At 30.2% G+C, this 23,808-nt stretch overlaps 1 protein-coding gene across 3 annotated transcripts in view; it reads left to right on the plus strand.

The window, feature by feature from the left end:
* The window catches only part of LOC142322868 (uncharacterized), a 94,780-nt gene that overhangs the window by 13,466 nt on the left and 57,506 nt on the right, over positions 1 to 23,808 (plus strand). For 2 of the 3 annotated variants that reach the window (XM_075361958.1, XM_075361956.1), the window contains exons 1-2: positions 10,059 to 10,393; positions 17,005 to 17,186. In XM_075361958.1, coding sequence (XP_075218073.1) covers positions 17,070 to 17,186 — 117 coding nt within the window. In that variant the 5' untranslated portion in view covers positions 10,059 to 10,393; positions 17,005 to 17,069. Of the gene's footprint in view, positions 1 to 10,058; positions 10,394 to 17,004; positions 17,187 to 23,808 lie in introns of those variants that run through there. The other variant, XM_075361957.1, reaches the window with a different exon arrangement.

Raw genomic sequence — 23,808 nt, forward strand, 5'->3', positions numbered from 1 at the left:
ACCGGTGTTCTTTGGTTTTAACCACACATCTCAGGAATGGTCGACCTGAAACTGTACAAGACTACATTTCATTTACATTCACACATATCATCCTCTGAAGTAATACCTGAGGGTGATTCCCGGAGGCTAAACAATAAACAAATATTATTAAAGATTAACGAATATAAAACAAAAGGGATAACAAATAATTTCTACATAATAATCGGACTACGAATCACCACAGAACTCAAGGATATCGGGGGGATATATATCAGCCTATTAATCGCAGAGCCTGGACGACAATCCCTTACAGCTGGATCTTTTTTACTTACCGGGCGGGTGTTTGTTTGTTTAATGTCGATAATATATTGGTTTTGTTTACGGGTGGAATTTGTGGACTGCGTACGATCTTTACAGATTAGTTGAGATCATTACTTGACCTTGATGAGTCACCACACAAATTAACAAATACAAAAAAATTGTTTATTAAATATCGTGAAGAAACGTAATCAGATGATTTAATTTAACATTTAATAAAACGGTTAGTAAAAATAATAACAGTTCATATCATAAAAAAAAAAAATAATAAAGAATGAAAAAAAAACCTTTTGTACGCATTATTATTTTAATTTAAAATACTAAATAGAAAATTGTGGAAAAAATTCATGTAAATCAGAAAGTTTTATTCGGTTGTAACAAAATCGTTCTGTTCAACTAACTGGATACGAAAATTTCTTTCTCTATTGAGTCGAAGCTGTGTTTATGATGTATCGTTTCGCATCAAAAAGAGATGAATTAATTTGTTTTTTAAGCTATCCATAGTTTTTTTTTTTTGTCTTTGATGCGTGTAAAGCCTAAGAGATACAAGTGACAGTAAGTCAGAATCGTTATGTATGAGAAACGACTTTCATATAGGATTCCTTAGGTGAACGGCTCACCGAACTCGGCGACCCTTGGAGAGCCGAATATCACCAGCATTTCAGTGAGATCGGTGACAAAAATATGCGACCGTACATTCAATTACCTGAAAAAGGCGTCCCATTCATATTCTTAAAAATGGTTCTGCCGTTTAGGAGGGACTTGTGACTCGTCTCGGGTTGCCTATAACCGGTGGTCGACAAATCACCGTACCCCCTAAGTTAGCACTAAATATTTTTAGCACTATATATTAGCACTAAACATTTTCATTTATAATTCATTAGAATTATAAATGAAAATGCGATATAATAATTATTTTATTTACTCACTTGATACATAGTATTAATTTTAATGGTCTAGTGGGTCTGTGTGTTCGCCCTCATATTGCACGCACAATTCTATACATCGCCACGTCCTCTATAACATGTGACGGAGCATGTCTGATGTTATGTTACGGAAGGCGTCCCTCACAGCGTCACGCAATTCTTCTTGTGGCGTAGCGACGTGCAGTTACGTGTGCCTTGATAATTCTCCATAATGCATCGTCTGGTGTGGTGAGATGAGGAATTCGTGGTGGCCATGATAACGGAGCTGGTGACGCTGGAGTACCGTGACCAATCCAACGTCCCCGAAATTTTTCATTCTGAAACGCTCGGACTGATAGAGCAAAATGTGCTGGTGCTCCATTCTGCTCCAACCATACTCGTTCCATGAGATCCTTCTTTTGAGGTTACGGTATTAACCGTGCCTCCAACGTCTCTAAATAAGTTTGTGAATTCACTGGCGCGTCAAAAAAAATAAGGACCATGCAAATGACGAGCTGTGATTCCAGTCCATATCATGACGTGCGGTGGATTTCTTTCCAACTCGTTTTATTCAAAATTATTAACGGTCGCGTTGTAAGGATTTCCTTTCGCCTAGAAAACACACTCCTGGCACGCGAACTGCGATAGGTTGCATATTCGTTAGTAAAAAGCACCTTTACATGGTGCACTTAAGTGGAAAATTTTTCTAATAAAATTCGGCAGGATGCAGCGCGACGTTGCTGATGCATCTGATAGTTCATTGACAAACATCGGACGAAATGGGCAAATTTTCAAGTACTTCATATGGTCTTGCATCGTCCTCTGCGGTATACGAAGTTCAGTTGACCGTATACGAATTGATTTCATCGGGAACTGTTCAATGGAAACTGCAACAGCAGCACGTGTTTCTAACCGTGTTAACTTTCGTACACTCCGCAGCCTATCCTTAACATTGCCTAATTCAAACGCACGTTTTTCCTGAGCCAACATTATTGGTTTTCGGAGAGGCTGCTTATTAAAACGTTGCCGAAACATATCACTAATTAGCTTCATTATTTGATTCGTATGTTGTCGTTCATGAACCCTTACGCATGTCATTAACCGCTCCTCGATGCTGTAACTACTCGTGTCAGCCGTTTAAGCACAACTGTCTTTTACTCAGAGTATGTGACGTTGTAAAAAACTGTTACAGACCAACCCCAACAAAAATACCGTATGTTCTAAATACATATCCTAACTCATATTTTTCGTTAACTTAGGGGTTCAATGACTTCCCGGCCACTGTAGTATGAATTATACATTATAATACACAACTGTAACATGATACAAACCCTTTGTAATGACCGTTTTTAATCGTTCAGACATTAAATAAATAATGATATTTCTAAAAAGGCTTTATTAAACTTTTTGCCTTTTCTGTATTTTCTTTAAAACCAAAATTCTTGTATCGAGTACGGATTGAAGTATTGTACTTAAATTCAGAATACATGTTTAATACGATATTTCCCATGAAATACATAAATCTCATATTTTAAGTTTTTGAAAATTCAAAACGCCGGGCTTTTTTCAATTTATAAATTCTAAACTCTTAATACCATAAATTTTAGTCCAATGAAATCGTGTATCATGCTGCGTGTTGACGATCGGATTCAAAACTTTGATCCGTATCAATAATCTGACTGAATTTTGATCCGATTTTTGTTCGCGGTCGACTGGGAATAATATGGTATATAAAAAAAAATAATTTTAATCACGTAACGGTTGTTTTTTCATTATCATATAAATCTTCTTACGTCATCAAAAATAAAATATCCTGACTGAAATAAGTATTAGTTGTAAAACGGTTGGTGACATAAAACTGTCGGTCCAAAACCACACAAGATTAACGAGGGAGATGAGAAAATATTAATTATACTGGTCAACATAAAATTTGGAACTGAAAAGGGAGTAGGTGTTCTATATAGTATTTTATATGCTGAATCTGTACATTTATTCCGAAACAACCCATCAAGTAACGTTCTTAAATTACAACCCCTTAAATTTATTTGTTCCATATTCGTAGAACAAACAATACAAATAAGTTTGTATGTCTGTATATTTGTTTATTCACATCTTATTTATATTGTGATGCGTGCTGTAAACCTATATTTGATTCATAACAGTCGAATCATGTCAAGAGTCAGTCAACAGTCGTTTCATGTCAAGCCAGACATGTATAGACATATCAACGAGTCAAGTAATTCAACGTGGTGAAATTTTCTTCACTCAGCTCTTGGTATGACTTGCTGTGTTCGTTAGTTGTGGTAGTGGTTTTATCATACACATATTATAAAGATTGTTTCATAAATGATACAAGTGCGCGCGCGTGTTTCACAATGTATTTTATTGGGATCCATGGTGAAATAATTTTAGACAATATTTTAAGTACGTAAATATTTATAAATTAAACCTTAATTATTTTTAAAATTAAGTAAGTATTTCTGTAAGATTTCAGTTTACTTTCATTCATTAAAACATTTTGAAAATCGGACTTGTAGAAATTCTCCAAATATTTTTGTTACGTTTGCGGAGAATTCACCATGAAAAGTCAACGAAAACCAGTATTGAATCTGCTGAAAACTGCTTACAAACATTATTTTGACTGTCCCTCGGGAGACCAAGACAAATCCTGGACTCCACATATAACATGCATCAAGTGCTTAGTTAAACTAACCCGATGGTTAAAAGGTAAAAAAGAGCACTTGCTTTTTGGCATAACTATGATTTCGCGAGAGACTACTAATTATTATGATGACTGCTATTTTTGCTTAACAAATGTTACTGGTTTCAATTCAAACAATAAAAGCAGTACTGCATACCCAAATGTTCGTTCAACTATGAGACCAGTACTTTATGGTGTTGATTTACTGATTCCGATTGCTCCATCTTCTTGGGAATAAATTTCTGATTCCCCAGAAGACTCAACCGATGAATCCTCAACTTCAATAGATATTATTAATTACATTTCAGAAGAATCAAATACTGAACCTCACCTCATCACACAAGCAGAACTGAGCTACCTAATTCGTGACTTGTATTTGTCAAAACAACGTGCAGAACTCCTTGGCTCACGTCTTAAAGAATGAAATTTATTAAACAAGGATACTAAAATTTCAGCATATAGAAATCGAAACGAAAATTAATTGAAATACTTTAGAAGCGATGGTTTAATTTGTTCCTGCCATGATGTTAGGGAGCTAACGTCTGAACTGGCATTGAATATGTTATTCATGATTGGCGTTTATTTATAGATTCATCAAAAAGAAGCTTAAAGGCAGTGTTGTTACATAATTCGAATGAGGTTTCTTCTATACCGGTAGTATATGATGTAGGAATGAGAAAAACATATGAAAGTACGTCAAAATTTTAAAAGCTATTAAGTACGATGAACACTCGTGGCGAATCATTGCTGATCTGAAAACGACAGGGCTTCTTCTCGGTCTCCAGAATGGCTTTACAAAATGTATGTGTTTCTTTTGTTTGTGAGATAGTCGGGCTACAGATAAACACTACGCAGTTAAAGACTGGCAAAAAAGGAATCAGTTTACCCCAGGAAAGGAAAATGTTATCAATATTCCATTCTCCTTGTCGAATCAGATCGTATTATTTTACCAACTCTTCGCATAAAATTAGGCCTGATGAAGAATTCTGTAAAAGCATTACATAAATATAAAGACATCTTTAAATATTTAGCTGAGGTTTATTCACAATTAAGTGAAGCCAAATTAAAAAAGGGAATATTCATCGGGCCACAAATAAGAAAATTAATTCGTGAAAATATATTTGACTGTAAATATATTTTCTAAAGTATATTTTAAACTAAAAGAACTAGCAGCACGGAAGTCGTTCAAAGATACCGTTACTGATCTTTTTGGAAACAAAAAAGCTGAAAACCATGATCGGCTTATAAATAAACTCTTAGTTTATAACTACAAAACTTTATATAACTACAAAAATTTAGGCTGCAGAATGTCATTCAAAATTCATTTCTTACATTCTCATTTGAACTTTTTCCCTTTAAACTCGGGTGACAACAGCGAAGAATAAAGAGAAAGGTTCCACCAAGATATACTGCAGATGAAACGATGTTATCAAGGCAGATGCGATGAATCTATGATGTGTAACTGTTGATGGATGATAAAAAGGGAAGACTTCACTGAACACAAAAGGAAAATGAGAAAAAATAAATCAAGATAAAATTAAATTGTCTGCAAAATAAAGGTAGGAATTTTAATTGTAATTATTATTTTTTTATTCTATTATTTAAGAAGTTCCTCAATATTTTAAAGGGTCATAATTAAAAATCTGACGGTGATGAAGAAAAACTGATTTCATTTTAATATTTAGCATAAAAAATATATTCTAATTAACCTACATTTATATTAGTTCCAAATTATTATTATTATTTTTCGACCTGTGTTATTCAGCATTTAATAGGATTTATAGCATTTTTTCAGAGCTTTTCAATTGGTTTAAACCAGACCGATTTTAAGTAGTCAAACAGGATTTTTTTCATTTCAACATGATTTGTTAAAAAACAATTAGATCGATGAAATAAAACGAGCAGGTCAACTGAAAAGTTGTTAGTGAATAAAAAAATAAGATCGAGCTCCATTCTTAAGTGTTATTATGAAGCGGGTAACTGATCGGCAAAGATATAGAGCCATTGTAGTCATGATCAATAATTTAGTATGTAAACTGCACTGATTTCGGATTTTGTAAATATTGAACCGGTTTAAGAAATATTATCGAATAATTCTTGTTTACGTTGTGCTGTACTTAATCTTTTTACTTGTTAATATTTATCTGTCAGAGATTTTATTCATTTAGTATTATTATTATTGTCGGCCGAAGATAATTCTTTATGAATATTCGGATAAAATTCGTTCGCTCGCTATCGCTGTTTTCCTGGGACCTAATCCTTTATGTCGGTATTAGATAATAATCGGTCTGACATCGTTACTCCCACATTGGTAAACGCTACTCGAGCCGAGCGTTAGCGGTTAGTGGTTCCCCGAGAAAGAAGTTGTTCAAATGCACCGCCAAACGGTTAGTGCCAAAGTTGAATGAAAGGCCCCTGAAGATGCAAGCAACCGCCACAGTATAACGATTCCTTTTACTTTAAAAAGAATCATACTTTCTTTTTATTCTAATGGTTTAAATGTACTAAAAAGAAATGAGTACAATTTTTGTAAAAAAAAAAATTATCCCTAATTAGTTGCAATTCAGTGAAGTAACAACAGTTGTTTATTTTTTAAACTACAAATATACATTTTTTAAAAATCAGCTACACAAGAATAAATTTAAAAAAAGAAAAAAATATGAAGGTTTTCATAAATTTAGGCTGTGATAATAAATTTATCGGTAGGTAGCGAACGATCATTTTTCTTTTTTTTTAATAAAAATAAAGAGTTAACGTGAGTTTACGTCATCCTGTTTTCAACTCATCTGACTCACATTTTTTTCCATAGTACATCATGATTCTAAGAATAATATTTATTTACATTTAATATTTACAATTCATAATCATTAATAGTTGTTAGTAAGTGACTGTTTTCACTCTAATATCTCTGCAATATCATGAAATTATCTCCGTTTAATCTACTACTTTTATTATAATTTTGAATGTGGGGTGTATAGCTTTATGTTTAACGATAGGTTTTATCGGCGTTAAATAACGATCCACCTTCCCGTAACTACTAACTAAATGGTAAACTTCGTGTACAAAGAAATTAATATTTTATATGGTTTAGAAAACAATGCATTTCTTGTATCAAATTTAAAAATGCCCTTAAATTATTTCAAAAGCACACGCAACTCATAGTCATATATTATAACGTTTTGTAAATTTGTAATGGTATATAAGAAACAAAAGTAAATATTTTCGGTTTCCGAGGAATAATCGTCAGTAAGTATAATAGAAGTTTTACGCCTTACGACTATAATCGGATGTATTCATCGGCAAGCAATAGATTAAAAAAAAAATATTTTTTTAAACATGCTTATAAAAAATATATTACCCAGTAAACATAAATAGAAGATAATTTTGTTTTCAACAAAATAATATGTATAAAGTTGTCTATTTTCGCAAGATCATAATGAAAAGTATGGGGTACGACCTCATTCTATTTTGCCCCTTAACTTTAATTATCCAAAGAGATTTACTAGATATTGTTTATTGAAACTATCATTTACATTTTCCATCAAAACCTTTGTCATATTTAAAGGATCTATGTAGATATTAAATATGAACACGTGCCCAATGCTTTTCATTGTGGTCTTGAGAAAATGACAAGTTTATACATATTTTGTTGAAAGCAAAATTATCTTCTATTTATGTTTACTGGGTAATCCATTTTGTAAGATTTTTAAAGCGTCTTTTTAACTTTTTTTTAGTTATTTTATTTTATAATTTTTATTAGTAGGATGTTTATATATTTACGGGAGTAAATATAATATGGAAGTTTTCGATATCTCGTAAAAAGGTGTTCGAAGTGTACGTTGGTTGATCGATTACATCGATGTTCATTCCAAAAACCTACTGCGCATGTGTACTACTCCTCTCCACCTTCTGAGCATTAAATACAGTTAAACGTGGAACGAATGTGAGCTAAAGAAAAGCATGTAAAAAAATTACATATAAGAATTGTTGGTTTTCTTTCGGTTCATTGCAACTATTCCGTAGGCAACATTGGAAAGTTCTGCTTTGTATAATGGTAATAATTTTTATAAAATAGTTTGTCCTTAAACTACTCGATGCGAGCTTAAGTGAATCAACTTTATTCTCTAATTTCCGGCCTATTGAGAGCCGAGAGTAAATATGACATCGGAAAACGTACTGGAGTTAACGATTTCAGTCGGGAAGCCCCAAATCTCCAGTTGACAGAATTTTAAAAATACCTCTAAACCTAAATTCTACAATTTTTTATTTACTTAAATTTGCTAATAATTTTTATCTGTACAATAAATTTCAAACTTTTCGATCGTGCTTTTACAAACGGAAACAACTCTCCCCAAATAATAAAAATACTATTAAAAAACGGAGTTCTCAAAATTTTTTGTAGGCATACTATAGGGGAGTTTAAAAATACTGGATTTAATTTTTTTATATTAACTGGATGTTTAATTATGACATTTTTCTTTACGCCTCATTGAAAATTGATGTCATTAATTACTCCTGGCACCAGCTTCTTATTTAATGAATTCTTCGTTAAATAGTATACGAACGCAAAAAGCAAATACACGGCATAATATGATACACACTTATATATATATATATATATATATATATATATATATATATATAATGTTTCCAGTCTTGAATACATAGTCCAGATATAGTGATAGAATTAATTTTATACGACGTGTAGTGTGTACTACATTAATACACATATTATCCATAAACGGTAATTTATTCAAATAACAAATAGATAAAAAAGTGGGATCGATTATATTACGTCCGAAAAATAAAAAATATATGTATAATATGTTACGGGACAGCCCTTACTGACTCATCAGTAATTTTCCCGTATTTCAAACACATAGAATGCAAACATTTGAGGCGTTACTTAATCTAATAGGATGCAAGTGAGGACTAATCTTTTTAACTGTATTAAATTACACTTGCACTGTATTTGAAATAATTTTTTTCCTTCAATTTTATCTTATTGTATTAATACTCATAGATTGTATTTATAGCAGATCTGATTTGTTGACGAGTAATTTCCGTAAACCTTAAACGAGAATTATTAGGGCCACAGTTTCACACCTTTAAGGAATTATTACGGCCATACCGAAAGTCATGTTCTCTAAGGCGACCCACCTGTACAAAAAACCAAAAATCGGGGCTGGTCGTCTTAGGAAGATTTCAATGTATAATAAGAAACAACCATTCTTCAATTAAATATTAATTGAATTATTATCAAATTTAAAATTCTTCGGTTCAATTTCAAGAATAAAAAATAAGTCATAAGTAAGAAATTCTAGCGGTCTAGAATAGGTTGCATAAATAATACAGAGTAGCATACAAAATAAATATGAAATTTTGGCTTTCTAAAATTACCGCCTCAGCTACCAACCCAACAGTTCCTGTACGCAGTCCTTTTACAGTAAAAAAAAATGTGTTAGGAATAATTGTAAAACTGAGGCAGGTATAAACTTCCATGGTTTGCGAATATTGTTCACAGTACAATTAAAACGTAGTCGTGGTTTTACTATGTGACTACCTTATATTCTTACAAGGGAATTAAAAAAAGGTATAACACTCTTTTACAGATTGTTGTAATTCAGATTTCTTTTACAGATTTTGTAATTGTTGTAATGTATAAGTATAGCCGAAAATGCATATTAACGAAGTAAATTATGATATTTTAACTAGAATGCGGTTCTTTCTATTAGCACGTAATAAAAAAGTTCATTCAGCCCATTATAAGCAATTTTTTTAAAAAAACCTGTGAATATACTGTTTGTATGTAAGAGTATATATATACTCTCTTATAGATATATTCTCTCTAAAATTACATATATAATTTTTTTTGGAGCTTTTGTATGTTAACATTTTTAGGGTTTAAAATTCGTTTTTTTATTGACTGTTTATTTAAAATAATAAATAAATAAACGTAAAATATTACAAATTTTTTTATTCTATTATGTTTTGTTAAGCATAAAATTAAAAATATTTTTTTAATTTCGACGAAAATTTACTTTTGAAATAATGATGAAATGATATATAAATCATAATAAAAATTAAGTTTATTTAATTGTGAAGTAAACATTACACGATAAAAAAACATTAAATATTAAATCGTATGCGAAAAAGAAGATGGCTGCGAGTGTTTCAGTGATTTTACAATAGGTGATTTATGTTTGTATTTGGTGCCAACAAAATAATTGCGGGATTAACAATGTTATACAGTTCATAGGTGTATATTGTTTTATTATATTTTTAATTTGTAAAATAATAAGGCGAAAGAATTCAGAAAATTTAAATAAAATGATTAATGTTGTTACCATAAAAATGGATTGTTACCGAAATCTGACTGATTCATTCTTTTTATGTTTTCGAAGATTGAAAAACATATTCAATGTGAATTATGAACGTTTTAAGAAAAAAAAGTATATATTTCATAATATAACGACTAATATTGTCAATGGTAAGTAAACGAATATACTTCTTTAACTAATGCTTATAATCAGAGAGAATATAAAATAATTTATGTAATTTTGTAAACAGTGCTAAGAGGGAAAGATGTGAACAGGTCGTTTATGAATATAAAGGAGAGGTACAAATCGAGTTAGGTAGCTGTTGCTGGTTACTTCTCATCAGTATACAGAAATTACATTGTCACACTTTGGGTACAGATAGTGATAGCAATACGTGTACTGATATAGGAAATTTACACTAGACCTAAAAGTTCCACCTTAATTAATAAGGAGTTGGAAAGCAAAATTGTAGCACCACTTCAGTTTATAGTGTATCTAGTTCTATAATAAATTTACCCTTGCAGTGGAAAGAGGGTCTGGAAATACCAGTGATATGGTAAATTATAGATCTATTTAAATTATTAATCCCACAGCCACAGTGTGAGAAACATAATTAATAATAACATATTTTATTATGTTCATGTAGTGTTACATTTCTGATCAGCAGTGTTTTATGCCTTACCTTTCCACAACAATTTTCTTTTTTTTTACATTGGATGTTTCTTAAACATTAGACAATAATGACGAAACAGATATTGTCTATTTAGATTTTGATAAAGAAACATTATGTTTATTCAATCATATAATTTTATTGTTGAAACTTAGCATTTGAATCTTTGCATTCTCAAAAATAGTGATTGAATTCTTCTGTTATTTTCAGCAGTGCTTAATATTTCCTGTTTTATGCTAACATTCAATCAGAAAGATTTCATAATATCTCAGGCGTACCTAAAGAAAGTAATCTAAGTTCGTAATTTTTATTATTAGTAAATAACCTTCCCCTTTTATCAAAACATCAAAAAGTCTGTTATATGAGAATGATTTAAAAATATAAAGGATTATAGATGGAATAACTGATTCAAGTCTAGATCGCATTATGTTAACCCACCAGGTTGGTCTAGTGGTGAAAGCGTCTTCCCAAATCAGCTGATTTGGAAGTCGATAGTTCCAGCGTTCAAGTCCTAGTAAAGCCAGTTATTTTTACACGGATTTGAATACTCGTGGATACCAGTGTTCTTTGGTGGTTGGGTTTCAATTAACCACACATCTCAGGAATGGTTGAACTCAGAATGTACAAGACTACACATCATTTACACTCATACATATCATCCTCATTCATCCTCTGAAGAATTATCTAAACGGTAGTTACCGTGGGCTAAACAAACAGTAAAGAAAGAAGATCGTATTATGTTGTTTAAATGATGTAACATTTTGTTTTTCTGTTATTCCATACTTGTCTATAAATCAGATTTGGTATAAGTACAATCTATGAGTAGTAATACAATAAAATAAAATTGAAGAAAAAAAATTATTTCAAATTGTACACATGTAATTTAATACAGTTGAAAATATTAAATATACTGTCAGGTAATTAAAACAAAAAATTAACTACTTTATTTACATTCATGTCTGAGTGAAAATGCTATTATATTTTACGTTAAATAACAATAGCAAACTTATATTTTATTTTTAAGTATTCTATTTTATGGTGATTTAAGAACACAGTTAAAACATTTTTTGGATTTATTTACACAATATTAAGAGTCAAGCCTCAAAAGGTTTTCTTCATTTTATTTTGTAACTTGTTAAAGCAGTACAAACAATTAATGCTTAGTTTCCTGTAAATTTTAAATGCAGCAATTTCTTTTTCAGCATCTTGCATATGAATTGGATCTTTCCTTAAAAGATCAGGTTACTTAAATTTGTTTAACCCGATACAAAGTACAATATATATTTATGTTTAAAACCAACCCTGAGGATTCCTTTACAGCCTATAAGTTTATTGCATACAGTTTTGAATTGTTAAAAAAAAAATTTAATTTATACCCTGGTAAACACAGTGGCAAATATTATGAGAGAAGTTTTATTCTATTCCAGTTTTAAAAATCAGTAAATAAATACATAAATCATTAAAGAGGAAAATGGATTTTTCAACAAAGTAAAATCATTTTTCAATTATGAGGCTTGGCTGATAAATTTTGCACACTACTGTGCTACATGGAGACAAAATGTGCTATAGAGTTGGGCGTGGCAGTACATGATAACTAAAATTCCCCTCTACAAACCTGAGGTAATGCATTGAAATCCGTTTACCGGTTTGTTTTCAGTAGCAGTTAAAATGAAGTCGAGTAAGACCAATATATCAATACGGTTAAAACAGTGTGCCATGATTGAATTTTTAACAGCAGAAAAAACCTACAAGTATTTTTCATCATTTATAAGCGGTTTACAGTAGTGAAATTGTTGACAGGAGCACTGTGAATTGGTAGGCGTTGAAATTTCGCGAATGTGAAGCTGGTAAAGTGACAATTGAAATATTGAAAGGAAGTGGACGATTTGCTTCAAAGTGACTGGTGAATTAACCAGTAATGCATTGCTATTCAGTTAGGCATATTTAAAGAATGAGTAGGCCATACTATCGAGCAATTGGGTTACCGTAAAATCTGTGCACGATGGGTACTGCACAAACTCTGTTGGCTCTCCACAAACTGAAGTTCTATTCTGCATTCACCATACTCACCGGATTTGGCTCTGTGTGACTTCCCCTTCTTTCCTCATCTCAAGAGGGATCTCTAAGCTAATCATTACATCACCAATGATGGAAGTGAAGGAAGTTGTGGCGACTTGGATCCGAGAAAGACCGCCAGAATTTTTCAGTGATGGAATGCAAAAACTTCCCATACGTTAGGAAAAGTGTATCAGTGTAAACAGAGATTATATTGAAAAATAAATATTGCATTTTTTAGCTAAAGTATTGTACTTTTATTCATTCCCATGCTGCCTGTATATGTGCAAAATTTATCAGCCGAGCCTTGTACAAACTGCTTTTGTCTGTTTATAAAAGTTTTTCTATTACATCACAGGTTAAAATGTCATATGAAAATTTTACCATGAAATTTAGCCCAGCACAGAAAATTTACATTTTTTGAAATTTATTTAAAGGTATTTCTACAAAAACTACTGTTAAATTCCTATTTTGATAATTATGAGTGCCTTAATTGCTTTTATAATTTGTCTGCCAACAGTTGAATATTGCTTCATAAGTAAATATGAAGTGATAACCTTGTTTTAGATCTTAATAAAGGATTGCCTACAGGTTTCATATTCCCTTTTTTGTACCCTAAAACCTCTCTTTTTAGATATAATTTCTAAAATGGAGATTCAATTACCATTTCATAACATACTGCTTTTATCAATTTATTATCACTGAGTCAACATATTGATTCCAGTATAAATTTCCCATAAGTTTTCAATTTATTTATTTGAACATTTAAAGCTGATAGACGGAATAGAATTCCATATATCTTATATACTTTCCAATTTCCTTATGCCTGTTTCATAACATTAACTTAAAAATTAATTCTGAATGATTTATTTCCTTTTGATTTTTTAAAAAATAAAAAAAAACATTGTCATGGAAATGTCATGATATGAATTCAGTTTGTTATTTTACACATTGTGTTGGATTTTATAAATTCAAGATTTCTTTTTGACGTATTTTATTTTTGCTTACTTTATTATTTTGCCTGCTTGACTTTTATTCTATGTGCATGCGATTCATTTTGTTATTAATTAAAACAATCTGGCTTTGTTGTTTTTAATCTGATTTTATTTTTCTTTAAAGTTGTGTTATTAATTTTAGTTTACATGTTTTACATAACATTTCTATTATTTTTGACTATGTTTTTTGTTTTTCATACTTCTCTTTTTAGATTGTAATATTGAACTTGTAATAAACTAGACCTTCATCTTTTTTTTTACTATAAATATGATAAACTGAGTTAAATCTCTTGGAAAAAATACAAACACGTGTCCTAAATTAATGTTCTAAAATGTAATTTTACCTAATATACCATTTAAATATATTGGCTGATGGTCAGTATACTTACTTTTTACCCTAGAGATTAAGGTATTAAAATTGTGACCCTCACTTTCTAATTTGAACATGTTCATCAGATTTGTCTGATGACCTACTTAGTATAAAAATATTTGACCGGTCCTTAGGATCACTTTTTGTATCTGTTGATCAGTAATTTGAAATTTAGCTAATTAATTTGAAAAATATTTCCCATAAAAATAAAATGGAACTATGTGGGTCCAGGGTAAGACAGTAAACTGTATCTCCTTACAAATAATTCTGCTACACATGGGTTGTTTCAGGGATTAGCATCCTGGAAAATGATGTTGTGAAGTAAGGTCAAATGTCAATGGCAAAGCCATGCTCAATGGGTGGTCCTGTAGATCACCAAACTTAACACTAGCTGCAATTCAATGTGTGCTGTTGGTTGCTTTTAGCAGCTAATGATCATAGCAATTGATTTTACTTATTATACTGATGTACAAATGAAACTCCGGACTATTAATAGCATATTATTTAAAAATGTTACTTATTTATGGAAGTCAGAAATTTTGTACAGTTTTGTTTGAAAATATTTTATTTGCAAACAAAAGGTTCTAAATTAATAACTAATCAAATCAAGACCTTTCAATGTTTTTTTTTATCACGGGAGAAAATATGAGGAACACCAAATGTGATAATATTCATATAAGTGATTCTATATCATGCAAATCAATAATATTAATTATACTGTAGATACAAGTATATATTTTAGAAAGAAATTTCTAAAAATTCTTTAAAAAAGATCACTTTTTTTTAACACATGGGGCACAATACTCATGTTACAAATTACATATATATATATATATATATATATATATATGTGTGTGTGTGTGTGTGTGTGTGTGTGTGTGTGTGTGTGTGAGTAAGTAAATTCAATATATGTATTTAATTAATATTAGTTAATAAATAATAATAATTAATATTGAATTATGTTAGTTTCTCAAGACCTTTAGTATTTCTGAACATGATTACAAAACTACATTTTTAACCTAGCACATTATATAAATTAGCTATTGTAAATCATACTACTTGAAAAATTCTTAATCATATTTTAAGTTCATAAAGAAATTTGTGATCGATAACAATTAAAAAATTTAAGTAGGCTTTTAAAGTTAATTACATTTTTTATATTCATTCATAGTTTGTAATTTCAAATTGTCCAAATTAACACATTTCTAACAAAAGTGCCTAAGATTAATTAGATATACATGTGTGGCAGAAATTATTAGGTATTTTAAATTGTTAAATGAATATTTTATGTTGCATTTAGGTACTCATTATTTTAATAAATCTTAAGTCCACAAAAAAGAATTTTGACTTGTAGCTATATAATATAACATCAGTCAAACAGACTCTATTGTAGGCACATTCAAACAAGCTTTCAATTACTTTTAACTGCATGGGAACAGCAATATCAAAAAAAAAGATTAAAGATCCAATATGGAAAACTAACTGACATGACTTTTGACTATGTATGGGAGGCGGTTGACTATTTCTGTTAGCAAGGATCTCTAATCTCCATAAGGATGAATTTTCTTCAGATAAACATCTCAAAGTTATGTTCATTTTCATAACTACTTGTGGAAATGGAAGTAATCTGAATAACCAATTTTAAGAAACTGTGGTCATGAGTTGATCATTTTAGCAATTTAGTTAAAATTCTTTTGTTGTATAAATATTTGAGTGGATAAGTTCTGAATCATATGACTTTTAAATGTATGGAATTGCAAATGAAGTATAATGTTCACCTGACATTCCTGTATAATATGTCAAGTTCTACAGAATCTTATTGAGCAGAATACTGTGTAGTTAGGTCAACTTATTTCTTATTTATAGCAGTAGTTATCCTAAATCTTTTGACCTAATTAAGAATGGTTTGATGTGTTGGAATCTCACTATTTCGTTAAATGTTAAGGTAATGTCTAAATTTGATGTCAATCTATAGTTAAAGAATCATTGTTTTTAATAAAGCAATTAACTGCAATTATATCATACTCGACTAATACTTCATGGCAGGAATACCTAACTCTCTTGTCATTCCATACTTTGAATATTTCATTATCAAAGCCATGAAAATGCTTAGATTTATTACTAGAAATAAGACATACTTCAATAATATAAAAACTTCAAAATATTTTATGCTGTAGCTAGTTTGTACCCAATGAGTATTATACCAGCTTCTGGTCTCCATTCTATGTGACAGATATCAGCACTTTCCAAAAGGTTCAACATAATTAGTGTAATAAACTTCTTTGTTTCTTGATTCTACTGGAGACATCATCAAACATTTGTAGACCCATACCATTCAAACGACTCTCTATACAATGCTTCAGTGATTAGAATTAGATACTTTTAGTATTTACCATAGTAGGTATTCTGTCAACAAAATTTAAATGGACATTTAAATAATCAAGATTTCCAACTTGAAAAAAGAACTGTGTAAAAATCTCTCTGATTAAACTCTTGATGAATTATGGCTATGGTTATCATTTTTACTTATACTTATAATTTTATTGTCTTTATATTAAATATTATATTATATTGCTATTATTTGGTATTCAATTGTGTAAGGGCTAAAAGCTTGTTTAGTTAAATAAAATGAATACTGCATAACTATTTGATTAGATTAACTTTAATATTTTTGGTTTATTTTGTTAACAGGGCCTAAAACAAGTAAATAATTTTTATAGAGTACGAAAAATAGAAAAAAATTTGACTAGGGAAAAATGAGTCAAAGTGGAAATGTAGAATCAAATTGCTGTGAAGACTCTGTGAGTGGGAACTCTCAAATGACTACTATCTCTTCACCATCCCCACCTTCTTATGAGACTGTTATATCAGAGGTAAGCAAAATAACAGTGTTTCTCATTTTACTATAACTAAACCTTATACGACATTATCATTACATGTGATAGTAATGTATTATTAAAAATTATGGTAGTTTGTAGTTTAAATGTTGAAAGTTTAGTATTAAATGAAATGATAAATTATATTTAAAGAAACATTTCTATAGTGAAGATTTATTTTACATTACACTCATATCAAATACAAGGCAACATGCTTTGGGTTTATTATTATGTTTTTACCATTTAAATTTACACAGTGGTTAAATTTTGAATATACTGTCGATTAAGCATAAGAATAGCTCTGACCTTATCTGTGTACTGAACTACATTTAACGATTTTTAACTTTAATGTATATGGTAACGTAACTGTTTGTAGTTTCAGAACTATATGTTTAATGCACGTAAAGATTCTATAAGATTTTAATTTAAAAAAATTATCTTGATGCTGTTATTGTTATTATTATTGTATTATTAATTAGAATATTATGTTAAAAGTTTTATATTTATTAAACTAATAAAATAACTAATGTTTAACTGCAGCCTATTTTATATTCACATTCACTCACCCATTACTGTTATAGTATCATTAATCATTCTTTTACTGTGGCTCATTAATACTATTGTTACTAGTTTAGTCATATCAATGTCTAACCAAAAACCTGGTGGGTTTTAACTGGTGTGCATGATTCATGAGTTAAAACTTTTTGGTTTTGACTAACTTTTTTTTGTTAATAGGTTTGGTTTTTTTTTTTAATAACAATAAATATTAAAGTAAATTAAAAAAATTAATACCAGCTGACATAAATTGTGTTTTACAAAAAAAAAAGTCTTTTAAAATCATGATAATATACAGTGTTCAACTTAAAAAGGCCCCATACTTAGTTTAGTATATAAATTATAGTTTATTGGCTAACACTTATATATAATTTACAGAAGGTGTTGAAAATGATATCCATCCACTTCTATGCACTTGTCAACACATTTGATCATTTTCTTGGCTACTCTTTTTAGCTCTACACTATCTATTTCCTGGATGGCATTGGTAATGTTTGTGTTCAATTCCTGTATGGATTGCTCCTATTAACAATTTCTTTTAAGTAACCTCACAGAAAGAAGTTTGGACTAAACAGATCAGGGGATCTTGGTGGCCACAATCCTTTAGAAATGATTCTTCCATTAAAAAACTCCTGTAGCATCTCTATAGTAGTATTTTACTCGCTATTTCTTCATATATTTCTATGAGTGTATTTCTAAATAAAGTATTACACTCATAAATTTATGAGATTCATGGATTAGTGAAAGAAGTCAATAAATAATAGCACCTACAGAAGTAAGGATAGGCCAAAGTTATTTTCATTCCCCATAAACAGTACCTTCTACACCAGTGTTTCCCAACCTGGTGGTCATGACCCCCGTGGAGGTCGCAGTATGAAAGGGGGTTGCAAAATTAGCCTAAAACTTTACATGTAAACAATAATGAAATAATAAGGTAATAATTGAGTTACCCTCGTACATTGTAGTCTATGTCAGCGTTTCTCAACCTGGGGTTCGCGAAATTAGCCTACAACTTTACATGTATGCAACAATGAAATCATTTTATGAGAAAAAAATCATTTATTATGAACATTTTACGTACATTTATAAATACACACATAAAGAAAATAAATTAATGAGATTGTTACTTTTGTTTTTCATTTAAAAGTTTCTTCATATGTGGATCTATGTTAGAAACACACAAAGGCAAATTGTTTTCAAGTGATAAAAGTCATTTCCTATATTTAGTTTTTAGTGTGCAGCCATAGACGAAAAACCCTTTTCACCAAGGTAAGATGTGGCAAAAAGGATTATTATTTTCAATGCTTCTCTGACTATATTTCCATATTCACTTTGATGAGAAAGCCAAAACATATCTAAATCTTCAGATGTGAATAGTAGTTATAATGTTTTATCGGCAGACATTTTGATGAGCTGGTCGTGAATCTCAACTGATAACTTAGCAGCTGCAACAGTGTTTTCACTAAATGGATTTAGTACCCATCTCTTCGAGAAATCATTTTCATCTTCTAGGAAATACTCCACCAACTGAATTTTTAGTTCACGCATCTTCATGCTGTCCAAACTATGGTGAACAATACCAAATTTTTCTCGATACGATTGGACCATATCAGAATTTTTGCCCTGAAGGCAAATAATCCAGATATCAAGCTTCTTAATGAAAACATGAACTTTTGTCGTTAACAAAATGATTTTATCACGTCCTTGTAAATTCACATTCAAGTTGTTTAAATTTGAAAATACATCTAAATAAGCCAACAGCAATATATACTCATTCTGTAAAACTTTGAGAATGACATTTGTTTATCCTGGAAAAATATTAATTCATCTTGCAATTCCAATAACTGGGTTAACACTTTCCCCCACGACAACTATCTGACTTCTATATGGAAGTGAAAAAATTTTTCTTTTCATCCATTTCATTGCATAGTTTAGCAAATAGGCTATTCTGTAATAATAAAATTAACCATTTTTACAGCATTAAGAATTTTTTTGAGATTTTTGTGGCAAGAGTCTGTGAAGGAAGCAGTGCATCCATTCTGTCTTTGGTATAAGATGATCTTTACATTTTTTCAGAAATCTACTGTTCTTTCCTTTGCACCATCACTGCATACTGCAATACATTTTGTCCAATGTATGTTATAGTTTTCAGTAGTTTCATAAAAAAAAACATCAAAAAAAATTTTCCTGTTGCTTGACCAGGTATTGATTTGCAAAACAACATATTTTCTTTGATTGATCTGTCCCTATTGCATTCATATCTCACAAAACATAAGAACTGAGAAATGTTTGCCATATCTGTTGATTCATCAAATGAATACTAAAAAGTTCACTGGAACTCACTTCCTGAATTATCTTTTCTCCTTGATATTTTATGAGATAGTATAAATAAAAGTTACAATAAACATCATTTTAATGTTGAAGACTATTAATTTCATTTCAAACATTTTTCTGTTCTTATGACCAAGAAATAATTTATAACAGTAAATTACATTTAAAATAAGTGTTAGAAGGTGATTACTCATGATCCCTGCATCAGGTGATGACAAATCAAATTAGAATTTTCATAATTAAAATTAAAAAAATATTTTTATGAACAAATTTACATCATTCCAGGACATTCAGATGATTTCACAAGAGAAAAACATTTAAAATTAACCATGCTTGTGTTTTATTTTGATAAATCCAATTAATTTTTAAAACCAATATTTAGCATTTCATATCACCAAAATATAATATAAAGTGATAATTATATTATCAAAATTTAATTTAATTTTTCTTGGTACAGGTCATCATAAAAATTAGTGACTCCACTGTCCAAAGAGTGAAACAATAAGTTAAGAGGATATATATAAAACTTTCATATTGCTTTTAAAAAAAATAAAGGTTTTGTGAGACGGGACTGATGAACATGATGGGTAATTTGAGTTGAGTAGTGAGAGGCAATACATTTTTATAGTTGAGGCTTATTAAAATTTAAATAATGCACTAAATATCAAAAAGACTTTTTCATGTTTATCCAGATGCTAAAATATGGATAAAATCAGGAGTTTAAATCAGGAGATTAAAAACAATTCAAAATTGGGATTTGATGTATGTACCAAAACAGGATAAATGTTGGTTTTGTTTTTTCTCAGTATTATTACCTGAGTATTATCAAGAAAATATGATGATCTTCAGAGTATTATTAGAGCTTGATGAACAGTACTGTTGAACAAAACCAAATTGAGCAGTACAAACAAATTACTAGTTCAATGATATAAGTGTTACACAATTTTACTGAGGTTGAATAATTTCATGGTGTTAATGTCCTCCAGATGTCTCGTATCCTGATTTTTATTTGTGGAAATTTTGAAAAAATTCACCTTCCCCTGTACATTTAAAGAATTAAAAATAAACATTAAAAACTACCATCTTCACCATTTTTGAAGGAACTCTGAGAAGGTTTCAAACATGTATTGATATTAATGGGGAAGGTGGGTGGCACTTTCATTGTTTATCTAGCAATTCAAAAATGAATTTAAAAAAAAAATAGTAGAAATTTGTAAAACAATAGGTTATGTATATGTAAATAATTAATTACTTTGACATTAATGAGTAAGTACCTGTTCGTGGGTCTTTTTAATCATATAGTATCTAAATTTCTGTCTTTTCTCAACACGTCTGTTTTTATTTTTAATTACTAGTACTTGCTATATCTGTTTAGTGTATTTATATTTTTGTTGTACTCACAAATATACTCATTTCTTCATTTTATAATTATTATTATCTTTTTAAATAAGCAACTCAATAAAATTAAGGAGTAGGAGTTACTATCAAATGTAATACTTAAGAGGCGTCATTAGGTTGCTGGAGAGTTTTTGTAAATCAACCTCTTAGCACCCCAAAGCCTTATGCAAACTCAACTACAGAAAGATACTCTGTCAACATATTTTGCAGTGAAATTAAATCATAGTATTTAATTGAACTATCTGATTCTGTATTGCACTCCATTGAGTAAAAACACAGTTTTGCCACGGCCTTAAGATCCGCATAATAGTTGTACTTGTCCGAAGTGACATGTTTACAGTAAATGCCTGTTTATTAATATCAGATACAAACAAGCAGAGTAACTGCCTTCCTCTATTGTTTTAGCTAATATGTTAAGATGATCTTTTGTTTTGTGACAGAGGTAACCAAGATATGTTTTATGCATATATAAAAAAATTATATTTCAATATGAGCAGAAAAGAATTTATGAGGTATGATTAAATTATTCCAGAACTAGGCCTGTTTAAAAGATATGTGATTTAAATCTTGTTACCGACCCGTTCAATGTAATCTGCTTGTGTGGTCACTCCTAGTATTTCACCTTATGTTGAAATGTTCCAAGGAATTTCTGTTTTTTAAATATGTATAGCGTTTTCTATGACTCACATCGGATCTGCTATATGCTATCAGAACTTGACAATGTAGATAGATCCGGCTTAAGCTTTAGCTTAGGAAAGAGGAAGAAGATTAAGGAAAACAAATCCAGCATGTGCATGAGGGGAATGTGGCGCAAGAACAAAATAATTACAGCCAAAAACTCACATATTTTGTAAATTTTGAGAGTTAGATGCTGTCTATCCTGTGTCTAACACCTCAGAATGATACAGTCAAAATCATCATGGGCAATCTTATTTTCACAGACATCTTCCACTTTTAAAAGTTGCGCTTATGGTAGTTGGGACCCTACTTTTTTTGATCCTCTAATGACATTCTTACTTGTGAAAACCAAGTACTGCTCAAAACACCTTGCTTGGCTCTCCGCGTCATTGATGTAAACTGATTAATTGCTTCAAAGATCACTGTCATGGATTCCTCTAGTTCAACACAGAATTTGATCTTGCCTTTCTGCTCTAATACCTGTTCATTACTGAAATCGCAGATGCAACTACACATGTGCTCATAAAAGCACATAGAACACAGATCCTAATGTATATAAAATGATGCCACTTGCCTTGCTGACTCAGATATCTCTGCTTACTGGTATTATATATTTTTATAGGATTGGTCTTGGAATTTATTTTTATTCCTCATATTTATATGTAGCACTAATCAGGCACTAATCTTATCTAATAGAGATTTCTTCAGATTTCAAATACTTCTTAACAAAAAAAGAATTTTTTTTTTAATAAAAACTACTGATGGTAGTCAATGACAAGTGCTAGATTTAAAACTGCTAGCTGTTGTCAGATAAATTATTCATTGAACTAATTAATTCTTAATAACTTCGCTACTATCGAGAGATTTTCCATATTATTCTATGATTACTTGCTTGGTTCTTTGTGTGTTGAAGTACCTTATGAATTACTCATAGAATAGCATGGAAACCTGATCCAGCTCAATTCACAAATGCTTCTCATGCTTACAAGGGTTTCAGCTCTCACAGAACCTGTTAGCAAGGAAGGGATATTATAAAAGTTTTAATGATCTCATCATTTTCACTGTTACACCTACAGAAAGAACTAAACAAGATTAAAAATAAGATCAGTTTGAATTCTCAGTACAACATGAGCTATAATATAACATGTCTTCTACAAAGGGGTCTTCTTACAATGACTAGGCTGCTATGTAGATTTAATACTGTAAAATTATCATTTTGTAAACCAATCAGTTTATCTCAAATCAGACCCCCAGAACCTTTTAAATCGTATCATATATGACTGAATGATTTCAAGCATGTAAAATTAGTTAACATTAAACTAAATAAAGATTTTTGAAAACTAAAAAAAAGACTGATACTTTAGTTCAGACTACGCTATACTTAATCATAAGATTACAGAAAAAGAGCAACTAATTAAATGAAATTTGTTGAACAATAATTTACTTTTTTAACTTGCCAACTCAAACAAAAAATGAAAACACCATTTTTCTTAATTAAAATATTTTTATTGTGTAAAAGAGTGATAAAAAAAATATTTTGGGTAAAATTATAATGTTTAATAGTCAGTGGGTCCTGCCTTAATCCTGTCAATCATTGAATGGATCAGCTTTCTACACTCTTCTCGCGTCACTTGATTCCATAATGAACAGACAATTT

Source organism: Lycorma delicatula, chromosome 4, assembly GCF_047948215.1.
Source record: "Lycorma delicatula isolate Av1 chromosome 4, ASM4794821v1, whole genome shotgun sequence".
Classification (NCBI taxonomy): Eukaryota; Metazoa; Arthropoda; class Insecta; order Hemiptera; family Fulgoridae; genus Lycorma; species Lycorma delicatula.